The 18,512-nt window shown below is 35.3% G+C and overlaps 1 protein-coding gene across 1 annotated transcript in view; it reads left to right on the plus strand.

Moving 5' to 3' along the window:
* Positions 1 to 18,512, plus strand: part of SEC23A (SEC23 homolog A, COPII coat complex component) — a 90,391-nt gene that overhangs the window by 35,134 nt on the left and 36,745 nt on the right. Inside the window, 4 exon segments of the mRNA XM_058293538.2 lie at positions 5,030 to 5,188; positions 6,259 to 6,374; positions 14,147 to 14,270; positions 15,998 to 16,078. Coding sequence (XP_058149521.1) covers positions 5,030 to 5,188; positions 6,259 to 6,374; positions 14,147 to 14,270; positions 15,998 to 16,078 — 480 coding nt within the window.

The following is an 18,512-nucleotide window of genomic DNA, read 5'->3' on the forward strand; positions in this document are numbered from 1 at the left end:
TGTGAACCAATGTATATGAGGTGCAGAGGTGCCCAAAGATGTACTTACCAAATCCAATGGATGTGTCATGATGATGGGAACGAGTGTTGTTGGGGGGGGGGGGAGAGGGGGGGTGGGGGGGTGGGGTTGAATGGGACCTCACATATATATTTTTAATGTAATATTATTACAAAGTCAATAAAAAATAAAAAAATTAAAAAAAAAAAAATATGCTAAAAAAAAAAAAAAAAATAAAGTGCTGAGGATATACAGTACAAGCACTGTGTTTAAAAGTTAACTGGGTGGGGTGTGGGGTGAGGAGTGGGGTGTATGGGAACCTCATGTTTTTTAATGTAACTTTTGTGTGATCTATTAACTTTAAAAAATAATTAAAAAATAAAATAAAATTTAAAAAAAAGTTAACTGGATTAGTTATTTTCCCTCTGTTAGTGTGGTTGTGCTATTTATTTGCTGTAGGTTCAGTTTGTTTCTTAATCTCTTCTTTGTTTTATATGTGTATGTGTATGTATATGTAGTGAAACACTAATGTAATTTCAAATCAGAGTTGAACAAAAAGATAAACTCAGAGAAGTAGCATTCCCACCCAGCCCCTGGAGGCAACCAATCTCTGGTTTATCCTTACTATAATTCAGTTTATGCAAATGAATGGATATATGACTATTTTCTTATTTTTCCCTTCTTTCTTCATGAAAGTAGTATATTGTAAATACTATGATGGACTTTGCTTTTTTCTCTTAAGATTATATCCTAGAAATTACTAAACATTATTTCATAGAGATCTTTCTTAATCCTTTATGACTGTACGGTATTCTGTTGTGTGAATATACCACAGTTTTTTAAACCCCTCTCCTATCATGGGCATATAGGTTATCTTCAATATTTAGCTGTTATAAATAGCACTGCAGTGAATAATGTTGAGCATATTTCCATATTGGTAGAGATGTATATAAGGAATAAATACCTAGAAGTGAGATTGCATCAGTCTTTTTGTTGAGTTTTCCCAGTCATCTCTTGATGAAATTCATGTTTTAGTAAATTTCTTAAGGGCTTTGAATAATTTCTTGAGCTTTAAGAAGTATGATACCAGTATAATTCTCTTACCCTTGTAAATGATTTGAACATTTTTCCTGGAGGCCTTGCGGAAATTTTCTTTATCTTTACAATTTAGTAGTGTTAGTAAGATATGTCTTGGATATGATTATTTCTGTGGTATCTGGTGGGCTCTTTACATATATATATATATATGTTTTTTTTTTTCCCTAACATTTTTTGGATTGTACTTTTAAGTATTAGTTTTGTTTCATTACTTTAACTTCTTTTTAAAAAAATCCATTTATAATAAATTGGCTCTTCTCTGCTTGTCTTTTTTTTCTTTTTTAGAAAGTGTTGGGGATTGAACCTAGGACCCCATACATGGGAAGCTCGCACTCAACCACTTGAGCTATATCTGCTCCCCTGTACTTGTCTTTTATTTCACTCACTTTCTCTCTGACTCTTTTTAATTCCTTATTCATTTTCATTCTCTCGGTTATTTTCTTGCTTTTCTTCAATGCCTTTTAAGTTCTCATTTGAATCTGGTAGTTGTTTTAGGCTTGCTGCTGGTTTCTCTGTTTTCCCCCAACTCCCCTTGCTGTATGTAAAGGTTTGATGATATAGCTCACTGGGATTTAGTGTTTATTTTTTCACTTATTGGGAATGTGGAGTTTGGATGATCTTTGAGTTCTAGTTTTATGAAGGTATGTGTTTTGTATACTTTTATTTATTGTTCTTGTTCTTCATTAATGTTTTGGCTTTATGTAAGTCTACCATTACATTAGCTACCCAAAAGGGTAATTTTATTTGTTTATTAAAGTAGTTTAAGAAAATTATAGGGAAGGGGATATGGCTCAACTGATAGAGCGTCTGCCTACTATATGGAAGGTTCAGGGTTCAATACCCAGGGCCTTCTGGCCCATGTGGTGAGTTGGCCCAAGTGCAGTGCTGCCATGCAAGGAGTGCTGTGCCACGCAGGGGTGTCCCCTGCGTAGAGGAGCCCCATGTGCAAGGGGTGTGCCCCATAATGAGAGCTTCCCCACGCAAAAAAGCACAGCCTACCCAGGAGTGGCACTGCACACACAGAGAGCTGATGCAGCAAAATGATTCAACAAAAAGAGACAAAGATTCCTGGTGCCACCTGACAATGCAAGCGGACACAGAAAAAAACAGTGAATGGACACAGCACACATCTTTAAAAGGAAACAACAAAAACTCATTATAAAAAAAAAGGAAGAAAAATTATAGAAGTAAAAACATTCAAACAGTATACAAGGATATATAAAAATACAAAGGAAAATTTAGTTTTTCCTTGTTCTTCCCAAGATTTGTTAATGATAATTTTTTTATCATCAAAGTTTTGTTATTTACATTTTGTTCTAAAACTATAAACTTGAAAAATTCACTCAATTCACAAGTAACTGCTTGTGAAAATTGCAAATCAAATTCTAATATGATTATATAAATAGTTATTATTCATTGTGGAACAATATGGAGTGATTATACACATAGAGAAGGAGGTGTAATCCTTTCATAGTTTGGCACTTGATGGATAATCTTTCATGTAAAAAAGTCCTAGGATACCTTTTACTTTTCCCTCTAGATTCCTTTATTTCCTTTGGATTGCGTTTAGTTGTCCTTTGGTTTCTTGCCAATTTTCCAAGTTCTTCCGAATACAAAAATGTTTTTTATTTTGCCTTCTCACTTGATTGATAATTTGAGTGGGTATGAAATTCTGAGTTCAAAGTAATCTTCACTTGAATCTTTGACCCATTCCTCCCCAGTATCTTAACATACAATTTGTTAATGATAATTATAGTTCGATTTAGTCTCATTTTTGTTCCTTTTAGAAAGCTTATTTTTCCCACTGGGCATTTTAAGAATGTTTTCTAATTTTGGAATCTGAAATTTCATTAGGCTATGTTTAGGCTTAATTCTTTTTCTTTTAATTGTTCTTTTTTTTATGGAACTGTTCTTTCTGAAGATTCCTGTCATTATTTAGCCTAAGGTTTTTTTTTTGTTTGTTTGTTTTTTTAAAGATTTATTTATTTATTTATTTAATTCCCCCTCCCCTCCCCCGGTTGTCTGTTCTTGGTGTCTATTTGCTGCGTCTTGTTTCTTTGTCCGCTTCTGTTGTTGTCAGCGGCACGGGAAGTGTGGGCGGCGCCATTCCTGGGCAGGCTGCTCTTTCCTTTCACGCTGGGCGGCTTTCCTCACGGGCGCACTCCTTGCGCGTGGGGCGCCCCTACGCGGGGGACGCCCTTGCGTGGCACGGCACTCCTTGTGCGCATCAGCGCTGCGCATGGCCAGCTCCACGCGGGTCAAGGAAGCCCGGGGTTTGAACCGCGGACCTCCCATATGGTAGACGGATGCCCTAACCACTGGGCCAAAGTCCGTTTCCCGTAGCTTAAGGTTTTATATGTGTATTTGATTCTGTACTCATTAGATTTATGATTGGACCTCCATGTATCTTTATTCTATTTTTTCCTTGTTATTTTCCTTTTTGTTTTTTTGCTTTTAGCCTATATTTCTGGGAGATTTCCTCACCTTTATTTTTCATGTCTTTAACTTGGTGTACAGCCATGCCTTTCATCTCATTCATTGATTCATTGAGGCTTTTTAGTTTTGCAGTGATAATTTTAATTCCAGAAACTCTTGAGAATTCATGTTTGATTTTTTTTTTATTTGTGGTCTTTCCTTTTTTTTTTTTAACACTTTTTTTTTGTGAAGTTAATAGATCACAAAGAATGTTACATTAAGAAACGTAAGAGGTTCCCATTTAACCCACTCCCCATCCCCCACCCCCATCATTTTTGTAAATTGTATTTTTTTGAAGATATATACATCTCAAAAAATGTTACATTAAAAAACATAAAAGGTTCCTGTATACACCCACCTAACCAGCCCACTCCTCCCACACCAACAACCTCCCCCATCGTTGTGGCATACTCATTGTACTCGGTGAACACATTTTGGAGCACTGCTGCACCACATGGATAGTAGTTTACCCTGTAGTTCACACACTCCCCCAGTACATTCAGTGGGTTATGGCAGGATATATAAAGTCCAGCACCTGACCCTGCAATATCATTTAGAAAACTCAAAGTCCCAAAAATGCCCCCACATCATATCTCTTCTTCCCTCTCCCTGCCCTCAGCAACTACTGTGGCCACTTTCTCCACCTTAATGCTACAATTTCTTCTATTACTTGTTACAGTAGTTTATATTAGAATATCAATAAGTCCATTGTAATCCACATTTTATTCCTCCATTCTGTGGACATGTTTATTTTGATATCCACTGTAACATGCTCTGTTCTGCAACTCTCAGCCCCCAATGTTCATACTAAGAATTCTCTCCAGGCAGATGGCCCATTTTCTACAGAGGGCAGTTCTTAGGAATTGCTGATAGCAAAGTTGTTTTGTCAGTCCAATCCAGTCTGTTTTTGGACTTCTCAAAATTTCTGATCTGTTGAAAGCAGTCTTTCTTGTTTTTTTATTGTTGGTTTTTGGTTATTTATTTTTTTTAACACTACCTTTTCTATCATTTCACTGGGATCTTAGGAGAAAGGTAAAGTAGACTGGAATACTCTGTCCATCACCTTGAGCCAGAAGTATCAGTCATGCCTATGTTTTAAATGTAGGAAACAAAAACAAAACAATAAAAGATATCCTTTTTTTTGGGCTTCCTGTCTCTCCTTTCCCAATCTGGAACTAGTTAAGCTGAAGAAGAAATGTCCTGGTTTATAAGGATCAGTTTTATAGATTATTTTAAAATTAGCAATGTGCTATTTAGAATAGAATTTCAAAAGAAAGGTATTGATTTTATTTCCATTTTTATATTTCATTTTAAGCATTTGATTATTTTAATTTCTTGGGAAATATGTGCATTTATGCATTCCTATTTTCTAGAAAGACTATATCAAAATTCATTGTCAGAAATGTATATCCGTATACTTTGCTTTAATATGTTTTTGATGATTACTTTTTTCCCATAGTGTACTTTTCCCAATACTGGTGCTCGTATAATGATGTTTATTGGTGGTCCAGCGACTCAGGGGCCTGGAATGGTGGTTGGAGATGAACTGAAGATACCTATAAGGTCGTGGCATGACATTGAAAAAGACAATGCCAAATACGTTAAAAAGGGAACTAAGGTAATTTTATTTTATTTTTTAAAAGTCTTTTTGATTTAATAGAAAATAAGTATACATTTAATGGGAGAGGAAGAATATACATATTTTTTTGATAGGAATATGGTAGGAATGAAGTCTGGTAGTATAGCTGCTATTCAAATTTGGAGAAATGGTCTCTTCTTTTTCCTTGATAACTGAAATTAGACTCTTTCTTGCTTTAAACTTTTAAAAAACTTAATAGAAGGTACCAATAGGCATATCCTTGAAGATTACGTCTCAGGAGGTTTTTTAATTTCTATTTCCAAGAGTCTGTTCTTAACATTTCCTCTGTATGTGTTGTTCAGGCTGGAATAGTCTATTAGTTTCTCTTGAGTTGTTTTCTGTTCATGGAACTTCACTTTTATTTGTTTTTTTTTTGGTGCAAATATATTTCACTAATTTTGATTCTTTACTCTTGTATTGATTCTACTTGCTAATGTCTCTGTTAAATTTTTAAACATTCTCTAGGGCTCACAGTTTTAACTTAGTTGTGCTGTATCATCTCATATTTCTTTTTGGTAGTCATTAATAATTATTTAAAGTAATTAAAAACATAATTTCTATCATAATTTTTTTCTTTTCTTTTGAACATGAAATTGTTCTTGGTTAGATGTTTGAAAATTTTAGATTTGCTTATCTTACTGCTTTTGTTTTTGTCTTCATATTTTCAGAAGTTTTTTTATTTGGGTATAGGTTTAATTAGAAAAAGGGGTTCTGTGTTATTCTACCATGTTTATGAAGAGCAGAATGCTCAATATGCTTTTCTTCAAGTTTAGCTTAATTTACAGATTTATCTATAAAAAGTGGCTTATAAAGAAAAGAATGTGAAAATATCAGACGTAAAGAAGTTGTAGGATCATTTTCTGAGATAGAGGTGTTTTTGTATTTTTATTTTTTATGAGATATGAAGAATTAAATAACAAATCATATTTAAATTAAGATGAATTGTTTTTTTCAGTCTTAGATATTTTGGTATGTTAATAGAGAAAGATTTATAGGATAATTAAGTTTGTGCATTATACTTTGATTTAATTAAAAAAATTTTTTTGTAGCATTTTGAAGCATTGGCTAATCGAGCTGCTACTACTGGTCATGTTATTGATATCTATGCATGTGCATTAGATCAGACAGGTCTCCTGGAGATGAAATGCTGTCCCAATCTTACTGGGTATGTATTGAGATTTTTACAGTTGTAAACCATAGAGCAAGAATAATGGCATGTTAGGGAAAAAAATTAAGGCATTATCCTACTATGTCAGGGCAATAGCTGTTACCAGTTTTTTTTTTTTTGTTTTTGTTTTGTTTTTAAATTTTTTAAAAAACTTTTTATTTTGAAATACTTTTAAACTACAGGACAGTTACAAAAATAATACAGGTCCCATACAGAGAACTACAACAAATCCTCATACTACAAGATACCCAGATCCACCAATTTTAATATTTTGCCACATTTGCTATATTATTCTATTTATCTGTCCTTTAGTCTGCAGTCATTTACCTAGTTCAAGAATTATAACACTGATGTATCACTTAGAGTCTATATTCCACTTTTTTTCCTATGACCCAAAAATGACCTTTTGGGTCTTCTCGCCTCCCTTATTAAATTCTAGTCCAGGATCACATATTGCATTTGTAATTGTCTCTTTATTGTTCTTTCTTTCTTTTTAAATTCTAGTGAAAATATACAACATAAACTTTACCATCTCAACCACTTCCAAGCACATCATCCAGTGGGATCACTCATATTTATACTATTGTGGTACCCTCACCACCTTGCATTACCAAAATTTTTCCATCTCCCCAAACAAAACCCTATACCCACAATGCATTATCTCCCCATAATCCCTGTCCCCATTCCCACTCCCACCCCTATCCTTTGCTATCTGTGTTTTGATTTCTATCTCTATGAATTTGCATATTTTCCCATGTTTTCTTTTATGGGGTTTAAATTTAATAACCTAGATCAATAACACTCTTGCTTAAATACTGATTTAATTTCAATAATATATACAGACCTTTCCTTTACTCCTTCATCCCCCCACCTTTATACAGTTTTTGTAACAAACTGCATGTTTATACATTATGAGTCCAAAACAACTGTTTCATCATTACATTTTGTGTATTTGCCTTTAGATCCTGTAGAAAGTAAAAAGTAGAGTTACAAAGCAGGCTAGGTGTCTGTGATCTTTAGGGCTTTGTGTTACATGTCCTCTTCTTTTTCTTCTGGGTTTCAATGATTTTCGGCTTCTAGCTTCTTATGCCTTCTCTTTTCGTGTCCAATTTCTTTTACTTATGAGTTCTACAGCCATATTGGATTAATGCTTGCTGTGATTCAGTTTGGGTATACCTGAACTAATAACATCTTCAAAGGTCCTATTTACAAATGGGTTTACACCCAAGGACCAGGGGTTGAGACCTGAACATGTCTTTTGTGGGGGACATGATTCAGTCCCCAACATAGGGGTAATACTGACCTTATGAGTTGGGAAGTGTTCCTTCTGATTGCCAGTAACTATTTTTGAGATAATTTAATTAGCCTTTAAAAACTTAATTAGCTATATTAGCTCACTTCTCAGGTTTACTTATCTAGTAAATTCTTATTGAACACCTACTATATAATAAACTGTTCAAGGTACTGGGGATATAGTAGTAAATCAAAACGTGAAAATATCTGATCTCATGGAGCTTATGTTCCAGTGCAGCACTATTCATTATAATTTTCTATTGGACATATTCTGTGTCTGCACTGTTCTCTTGAAATGTAATGAGTGTGACCGTGAAACTGAATTCTTAATCACTTAATAATTCTTTATTATGATAACATATATACAATACAAAGGTTCTCATTTTAACCGCTATCTTGTGTACATTTCTATGAAATTAATTATTCTCTACATATTGTGCTACCAAAACCACTGTCTTATTACCAAAAGTTTTGAGTAACCAAACAGAAACTCTGGGCCCTTCAGCAATAAATCTCTATTCACAACTGGCCCCCAAACCCTGGTAACCTATAATTCATTCTCTGTCTCTGTGCCTTTGCTTATTCTGAGTGTTTCATGTAAGTGAAATCATACATTATTTGTCATTTTGTGTCTGGCATATTTCACTCAACTTGATGTCTTCAAGGTTCCTCCATGTTTAACATGTATCAGAAATTCATTCCTTTTTATGGCTAAATAATATTCTATTTTATGTATATTCCACATTTTGTTTACTCATCCTTCTGCTGAAGGATACTTTTGTTGCTATTTGGAAAACACTGGTATGAATACTGGTCAGAAAGCAAGACCTGCCCACTGGAAGCATGGGCAGGATCCACATTGAGCTGGGGAGGGATGGGGAAAGGTCCATAAATATGTCACGAGGTTTTCCTGCCATTTTTAAGTAACTTTTTTCTTGATTTGGTATTTCCCTGTTACTGCAACCCTTTAACTGTTTTACAGAGCTCTAAGAAAGTTGTTCTGCCAGTTTCTTCTGTTTTTTCTGTGTTGTTGTGGGTGGATGGAATGTGGCAGTTTCTTCCTCCATCATTTTGTTGACATCACTATTATTTTACTTAAAGTATTACTTACTTAAATTTACCCAATTCACTTTTTCTAGGTTTACTTAATTTTAATCAAACTAACTTTGTTATTAGCACATGCTGAAAAGTACAGTTCTAGTGAGAGGAAATGAGAGAACAGGTAAAGTAGATAGTATGTTAGTTGGTGATCAGTGTTTGGAAGAAAAATAAGTCAGGAAAGAAGGATAGGGGTGTGCAGTACTAAAGAGAGTGAATGGGAAAGGCCTGATTGAAGAGGATGTATTAGTGAAGGGTTAGGAAGTGAGAGAGTGAATCAGGTTCATATATACATAAGTATAAAGGTAGAGTGTCCTAAGCGGAGGGCCTAGCAAGTACGAAGTTAAGAACATTCCTGGGATGTTTAAAGAATACCAGGGAGGCCAAAGTAGGTGGAGTGGAGTGAGTAAGGAAGGTGAAGTGGAGTGAGTAAGGAAGGTGGAGTTGAGTAAGGAAGGTAGAATACGAGGGTCTTTTTACTATTATAAGGGATTTGGATCTTATTTTGAGATCAGACGTCATTGGAGAGTTTTCAACAGAGGTATGCTGTGATCTCACTTAATATTTTAAAAGGATAACTGACTTCATTTGTCTTCACAAGAGTGTAGTGATGCAAGAATTCCAAGTGGTGGCAGCATAAGTGATGGGAATTGATTGGAGTTTGGATATATTTAGAAGGTAGAGCTGGTAGGATTTGTGGATAGGTTTGATCTGGGTTGTGAGAAAACTGAAGAGAGTCTATTAGAAGGATTGAGTTGTACTTTATTGAAATGGAGACAACTGGGAGGAGGTGTATTTGGGGAGAAGATCAGGAATTCACTTCTGAACACCTTAGGTTTTAGATGCCAGTTATTCATCCATAAGGATATGTTGAGTAGGCAGTTGGATATTAATCCAGAATGAGGGATTGGTTTGGGCTGGAGATACAGATGTGCGAATTGTCAGTGTATTGATGGAATTTTTAAAAAGAAATAAAAATGAATAATATCATTAAGGGAGTGAATGTAGAAAGGAAGAGAAGAAGTTTAAGGACTGAGCCATTGCCACTAATATCCTTGAGGAAATGAGGAAAGACAATAAAGGACACTGAGAACTGGTTCGTGAGGTGTGAAAACTACTGGAAGCCCAATGAAGAAAATGTTTTGAGATGAGGGTATGTGACCAACTGTGTCAAATAATACAAAAATATCAAAAAGATAAGGAGTAAAGATTAACAGGATTTAACACTGTGAAGGTCATAGGTGCCCTTACTAAGAGCAGTGAAAGTTGACTTAGAGTGAATTAGAAAAAGAACAGGAAGAGGGACATCTGATAAAGATCAGAACATCTTAAACTTTAACATGTACAAATCATTTGGGTATCTTGTTAAAATAAAAAGTCTAATTTAGTATGTATAGAGTGGAACTTGAAATTCTGATTTTCAAAAAAGGCTCCCTGGTAATGCTAATGTTGTTGGATCAAGGATCATACTTTGAATAAAGGTATAGACAGCTCTTCCATAGACTGTTGTAAAAAGGAGTGGAGAAATTAGGGTAGTATAAGTTGTCACTAATCTAGAAATGTATTGCCATATTTAGTGATATTTAGTGACATGGTTGTGTAAGTAGAGAATCTGAAAGAATCTAAAGACTATTAGAATTAATATGGATTGTTAGCAGGGCTTCTGGATCAAGGTCATTGTTCAAAATTCAGTTATGTATACCAGCAACAAATAAATAAAAAACCAAAATTCTGTAAGGATATGCTCTATATGATAGTATTAGATAGCATACATCAAAACATGAACAGTCTCAAAGATAAAATGACTCTTAGTTATACCTCATTAGCTTTATTCTTTTGTTTATTTTAACTCTTGATTATATCTTTTTAAAAAATATTAAAAATATAAGTAAATATGTATGTATTATTTATATGCCTTTCTGTGTATTTCCCTAAACTTTTTACATAAACAACAGAATACTCCACACATCTTCCTTAACCTTGCTTTTTTCACTTATATCGTGGAAATTGCTCTATACCAGTATATTTTTCCATTAAGTCAATATACCATATTTTATCCACCATGTCTTTAATAGGTGGTCATTTGGATTGTTTCCAGTCTTTTGTTATCACAAATGTGTAGTGCTACGGTGGCTAGTCTTGTGCATAAAACTTTGTGCTTTTTGGTTTTGTTTTGCTAGAGAATCTTTGGGATAGATTCCTAGTAGTGGAGTGGCTGGGTTAAAGAGAAAATACATATGCAATTTTGTTAGATATTGTCAAGTTCCCCTATGTTGCACCATTTCGTGTTCCCGCTGGCAATGTGTGAGAGTGCCTGCTTTCTTGCAGCCTCACCAACAGACTCTATTGTCAAACTATGATTTTTGCTGCTTTAATAGATGAAAAATGGTATCTTAGAAGTTTAAATTTGCAATTTAATGCTTTTTAAATCTTTTTATAAAATTAAAAAGTAGGTACATGCTTACTGAAAAAAATTTAAACAATACATAAGTGCCTAAAGTGAAAATGCTCCCTCAGTGACCCTCCGTTGTCATTCACTGAGTGTAATACTATTAAGTTTGCTGTGAAACACAGACAAACACAATATATTTATATGTATATACATATCCACTCTTATATTTATTTTAAAAGGATAATATTATATATACTGTTTTTTTCCTTTGCCATTTTTTTTTTACCTTTGCCTAATTTCTTTAGCTATTGGATGAAGATTAAATGAATGGAGAACATGCTCTGACATCTTGAAGTGATTTAATAAAAGTTAGCTATTATATTACAAGATTTCTATAAGTAAAAGTATCTATTAATAAACAAGTGCCACACTTTAAAAATATTGTAATATTATAATTAGTTTTATAATACTTTAATAGTGGAATCAGTTGTTTGTAGTTAAAATGTAGGAACTTTTAAATATCTTGTATGGCTAATCATTCCTCATGATATAACCCTCCAAACTCTCCATCCCCACCAATTTTCTTAAGCATTACTTGTTTATTTTTCCATAGGAACTTTAGAATTATCTTGCCTTTTAAAAAGTTAATATTCATATATTTCAATGTAATCATGTAAAATAGATAGCATTATTATCTTTATATGGAGGTTTCTTTTTTTTAATGGCTGCATAGTACTGATTCTGTGGTAGGGAGATGTCAAAATTTGTTTTCTCATTATTGATTTGCCTCCAGTATTCCTAGGTGTGTAACCCTGGCCAAATTGACTGATTCTGTCTGCCTTAATTCTTATTTTTTAAAGTAGTTGTAGTTATACTATGTGTGTTTTTTTTCCCTTAATTTAATGGCTGAGTTATTACATGAGATTTATTTATTATATCTGTTATTAGAAAAGATTTAATAGGGAAACTGATGTGGCTCAACCAGTTGGCTCCTGTTTACCATATAAGGGGTCCAGGGTTCAAGGCCCAGGGTCTCCTGGTGAGGGCCATCTGGCCCACGAGGAGTGCTGGCCAATGCAGGAATGCTGCCCTGTGCAGGAGTGCCGCCCTGCGTGGGAATGCCGCCCAGCCCTGGAAAGCTGCCCCATGCAGGAATGCTGGCTGATGCAGAGAGCTGGTGCAGCAAGATGACGCAACAAGAGACACAGAGGAGAGAAAATAAGAAGATGTAGCAGAACAGGGAGTTGAGGTGGCGCAAGACAGTACGTCTCTCCCGCTCTGGAAGGTCCCAGGATTGGTTCCTGGAGCCACCTAATGAGAATGCAAGCAGACACAGATGAACACACAGTGAATGGACACAGAGAATGGGGAACAGGAGAAATAAATAAAATATTAAAAAAAAAAGTTTTAATAAATATTAAACACATCGAAAATGCTTAATAAATGCTAGCAGTGTTATTTTTAATTTTCTAAATTAGTTTATCGTTGACTCCACATAACTGAAAATGGATCTGTGTTACCTGAGAGTAGTCTCATCCTTCATTTAATCAATAGTTCATTTATGCATTGAATATATATTTCATGTCTACTATAGGCCAGGCACTGTGTGTTAGGTGCTGGCATTTCTCTTGCATCCCTGTCAATTTGTCATTTTATTCCCAGTCTACTGGGCCTAAAACTCCCTGCATCGTACAGAAGAGCCTTTAGACTTTAAACTGTGAACTCATTAAAAAAATATATTTTTTCTTTTCTCGCATAAACATATATCTGTTAATTTCCATGTTTATAATAGATTGGTTTTGTCATGCCTCCAAACCAGTGTTTCTCAATTATTTTCATTATCATAGTCTTAAGGAGCTATTTTTAGACATTCTTTTTCCTAATTTCCCTACCATGATGTTTTAATACCACAGATACACTGTATGTTTGTTTATGTATTGTTTATCTGTGCTTTAATGTGTGTGTATATATATATATTTTACAGATTTATTTATTCCTCCCCCCCGCCTCCCCCCACCCCCCTTTGTTGTTTGCACTCACTGTCTGTTCACTGTGTGCTTGTCTTCTTTTTAGGAGGCACTGGGAATTGAGCCCAGGACCTCCCATGTGGGAAGGAGGTGCCAGTGACTTGAGCCACTTCTGCTTCCTTTAATGTATATTGTATATATACATTATGTATATATACTTGTCCTGCTTTTTATATTAAAGAGTAAGATTGCTTTTTGCCTTCAAGAACTATTTTTTGCCCACTTGGGGATGATATCCCCATTGAGAATGCATGCTATAAATTGTTGGGTATCTTTACCAGTTTGGGGAGTTGGGGGGTAGTGGTGGGAGCAGCACATTTATTGCCGTATAACCTTCTGTATCTTTTGAATTTTGTAATGTGTAACAGTATTACCTATTTTAAAAATATTTTTAAAATTACTAAGGACAAATGCAAGTGTTAGGAGTCCTTAGGTAACCTCAGGATTGAGATTGTGGATTGTAGATATTCTTATATATATTTGAGCTTTTAAAGTGAATGGTAATACAGTACATTTTAGGAACTGTCTTTAAGATTAGCCATATATAAGGGGGAGAATATGAAAAATTAAATTTTTAGTGTAATTATTCATTGACTACCTGCAATCTGCTACCTAAAATAAATAGTTACTTCGAGATTCAAAAGTGGTTCTGCATTAGGTGTGAGACCATTGTATTAATATAGGTCTGTATTTTATAGTGCCATTAACTCAGTTTTTGTTTTTAAGAGTTTTAATCTTATTTCAAAGAATTCTTTGTTTATAAGATCCTTACATACTTATTTGTTGAGTAGATATTAAAAAACTTTGTTGAGTAAGAATTATATTAGAAAAACAAGCAATTCACGTTCTATTTTATCATACTTAAAATTTGTTGGTGGTTTTGAGAGATAACTTTTACTTTTTTGGTTTTAACATATGGACCCAGTACTTATGTTACATATGTTGTTTTTTCCCTGTAGAGGGTACATGGTAATGGGTGACTCTTTCAACACTTCCTTATTCAAGCAAACTTTTCAAAGAGTCTTTACCAAAGATATGCATGGACAGTTTAAAATGGGCTTTGGTGGTACATTAGAAATAAAGGTAAGAACCACAACTTGACATGTGTGATAGGTTATTAAGAGAGGAATTGAAGGCTTGACTGTAATTTTAAAGCTTGATTAGTCAAAATCAGTATATGTATTAAAAGTAATTGTTATTTTATATTGAAGCCCAGCATTAGAAATTTTGTTCACCAGAAAAAAAATGTGTCATCATTAAATGTGCAGTTAAACTTGACCTGAACATTTCTGAACAATTGTTAGAAAAGAGAACATTATATAGGTTATGTTTCCTTGAATTCTTTTTTTTTCTTTATAGAGGATTTAACTTTTTCAGTCTTTCATCTTTTTTAATGCTAAATTTGTTTATGTTAATGCTGGTTTTTTAAAGGCAGGAATTGAGAACCTTAAAGGAATCTTTTCTGTGTCATTAGGACAATTAACTGTTTTATGGTTGTTCAGTTGTTGACATTATAGAATACTGTCATTCATTTCTAATATAGATTTTAAGAAAAGCTAAAGGTTCAGTGTGCCTTACAAATGTGTTATAATACATTGATTTTAAATTTTCATAAATGTTACGAATCTTGTTTATTTTATTGAGTGTTTGCTGTATGTCCAGTACTATGCTAGGAAACTGTGGGGATTTCAAGGAACATCTGAGGCATGAGTCTTGTTCTAGAGAAATTTAGTCTTGATAGAAAGATAAGATTAATACATTTGATAGACTGAAATAAAAATATAAAAATTTATAGAAGAAAAACGAATATAGGGCTATGATGTGGACCATTGACCATGAGGTGCAGCGATGCCCAGAGATATACTTACCAATTGCAATGGATATGTCATGATGATGGGAGAGAGCATTGCTGGGGGGGGAGTGGTGGGGTTGAATGGGACCTCATATTTTTTGAATGTACTATTTTTACAAAATGAATAAAAAGAAAAAAAAAACCAGAAAGTGAAGGGAATCCACCCCCCCCCCAAGAAAACCACGAATATAAGCAGAAGTAGTAGACAGTTTATCTTAGAGGAAGTGTGATTTATGGTGGACTTTGAAAACTGGCAGAATTTAAGTTGGCTGAGAATGCACTTTAGTGAAGAACCTGGCATGAGCAGAAGCGTCGAGGTGAGAATTAGTGTGGTATTCTTGGAAAGCTGCCCTGTGAGACTAGATGGCTTGTAAGGGAAAAAGGTTTAATTATGTGGGTTAAACGTAGTGTGGAGCTGCATATATAGGTAGAAAAAGCCATTGTAGATTAATGAAGACCAGTGTTCTGGGTAATATTAGTCTGACAGTGGTATTAGGATAGACCAGAGTAATAAGAATTTCAAGTTAGGAAACTGAGGTAGCCTTTCTAACCTTTTTAGATGAAAAGTAATAACCCTTAGATTTTGAAAGCAGTAGAGATTGGAATGAGATCAGTCTAGGTGACAAATTTTCTATAGAAGGAAAAATAGAATATGGCATCTAATCGTTTGGATTATGACTTGTGATTTGGATATTGGTATGAGTTTGAATTGAGGGTGAGTTTCCCCAAGTGGAGATCTTTTACTGGCAATTGGAAAACATTGTTGAAAGTATTAAAGAATTAAAGTTAGGGTAGGGCTAGATTTTAAATTTGGGGAGTTGATTAATTTTATTTACATTAGTATATTTTCATTGGCTTTTGAGTTTTAAATATGGAATAATACCTTAGTGAAGTAGAAAACTTAAAGTGGAATGATATGTGAAGCTTACCTAGAGCATACGATTTTCTGTTTTTGCAGACCTCAAGGGAAATAAAGATTTCAGGAGCTATTGGACCCTGTATATCTCTCAATTCTAAAGGACCCTGCGTATCTGAAAATGTAAGTTGCCTTCATTCTAAATAGAAAATATGGTTATTTTTCAGAGTACCACCCAGAGACCTGGGGTGGAAGTCTATAGCATTCCTTTTTAAATTATTGTATAGGCTAAGTTTTTTTATTAGAATGTGTTTCAGCTTCCATTGGTATACCTATATTTGTGGTTGCTCTTTTGTTGTACCCTTTTCTTATCCACCCCAAATTAAAATTTTTGTATTGTTATTAGTTTTCTATTTTTATGCCTAAGTTATTCCTTGCCCAAGTGTACCTAAGAAAGCCCCATGAGATAGAAATTTGAAAGCTTCTGAAAACAAAATTAAATCCAAGATTATTTCTGTTCCCAGAATTTCCAAAAAAGTAACTAAATCTGCCAGATGTTAGTTTCTTTTTTTTAAAATATATTTTTAATTTATTATTAAACGATACTTAGATTACATATAATATGTTACAAAAAAAAAATAAGGGATTCCCATACGCCCCCCCCCCTCCCCATACGTCCCACCTTTCCCCACATTAACAACTTCTTTCATTAGTGTGGTAAATTGATTGCAATTGATGCACACATTTTGGAGCACTCCCACACAGTGTGGATTATAGTTTAATTGTAGTTTACACCCTCTTCCCACTCTATTCTGTAGGTTATGGCAGGATATATAATGTCCTGTATCTGTCTTTGCAATGTCATTCAGGACAATTCCAAGTCCCAAAAATGCCCCCATATTGCATCTCTTTTTCCCTCCCCTGGCTTCAGCAACTCTAGTGGCCACTGTCTCCACATCAATGATATAATTTCTTCCATTGCTAGAATCACAATAAGTTTATAATTGAATACCAATAAGTGCACTCTAGTCCATATTTTATTCCCCAATCCTGAGGATTCTGGGATGGTGATACCCACTCCCAGATGTTAGTTTCAATTCCTTTCTTTTTCTTTATCACATCTAGTGGAAGTACAATATGCATTAAAATGGTAGAATTAGGCGGCGGATTTGGCCCAGTGGTTAGGGCGTTCGTCTACCACATGGGAGGTCCATGGTTCAAACTCCGGGCCTCCTTGACCCGTGTGGAGCTGGCCCATGTGCAGTGCTGATGCGCGCAAGGAGTGCCGTGCTATGTAGGGGTGTCCCCCGCGTAGGGGAGCCTCACGTGCAAGGAGTGCGCCCTGTAAGGAGAGCCGCCCAGCGTGAAAGAAAGTGCAGCCTGCCCAGGAATGGTGCCGCACACACGGAGAGCTAACACAGCAAAATGACGCAACAAAAAGAAACACAGATTCCTGTGCTGCTGACAATAGAAGTGGACAAAGAAGAAGATGCAGTGAATAGACAACAGAGAACAGACAACCGGGGTGGGGGGTGGAAGGAAGGGAAGAGAAATCAATAAATAAATCTTAAAAAAAAAAAAAAGACGCAGCAAATAAACACAGAGAACAGACAACCGGGGTGGGGGCTGGGGGGGAGGGGAGAGAAATAAATAAATCTTTAAAAAAAAATGATAGAATTATGTCACTGTAGAGAGGGTGATGGGACAATTATACAAGATGGGTAATCAGCATTAAAAATGATAAAGTTAAAGAGTGATGCATATAGCCTAGAGGGTGGTGGAGGTCAGCTTGTGCCTGATTCCCAGCGACCTTTAGCCCCTCTTGCTCGGCTTTCTGTGTGATAACCTGTACTCAGAAATGGCCAATGGGTTTGCCAAGGCGACAGGCACATTACCCAGCAAGATGCCAATTCCTCTTCCCTTTTGGATATCTATAGCTTCTGGCCTAGGTCTGCTAAAGCCCCAAAGTGGAGGTTACATTCCAGGTAAATGGATCAGTGACTAAGAATGCTTAAAAGAAGACTTCATCCAGTGACAGCAATGAACAGATCAGCAAGGAGGAAAAAGCTGTCCAAAGACCTCTAGCTAAGAAGTCTGCTGTATCTGCTAAGTGGGCCACTCTGCTTCCTGGAAAGGTTGTGGCCAAAGCATCAAAAAACAGCAGCAGTGAAGAATCCAGTGATGATGATGAGGAGGAGGACAAAAAGAAAAAGTCTGTCCAAAAGGAGTTAAGCCCCAGGCTAAGGCATCTAGCACTCTTCCCAAGTAGGCCAAGAGCTTCGAGTCTTGATTCTGATTCAAGCTCAGAGGATGAGACACCAAAAAGCCAGAAGCCAAAGATAAAACCTGTGGCAGTTAAAGCTCAGGCAAAGCTCCAGCCAAATCAGTTACATAATCTCAGGCAGCACCTAAAGTAACCAACGGCAAAGCAGCTAACAGCAGCAGTGATGACTCAGAGGAGAAGGCAGCAGCCATTTCAAAGGAGACTGTACCTAAAAAGCAACTTGTGGCCAAGGCCCCAGTGAAAGCAGCTGCTGCCCCTATGCAGAAGAGTTCCAGGAGTGAGAACTCATCCAGTGAGGAGGAAAAGGAACAGAAAAAAAAGCATGAAGAAAAA

The sequence above is a fragment of the Dasypus novemcinctus genome, chromosome 3 (assembly GCF_030445035.2).
Source record: "Dasypus novemcinctus isolate mDasNov1 chromosome 3, mDasNov1.1.hap2, whole genome shotgun sequence".
In the NCBI taxonomy this organism is placed as follows: Eukaryota; Metazoa; Chordata; class Mammalia; order Cingulata; family Dasypodidae; genus Dasypus; species Dasypus novemcinctus.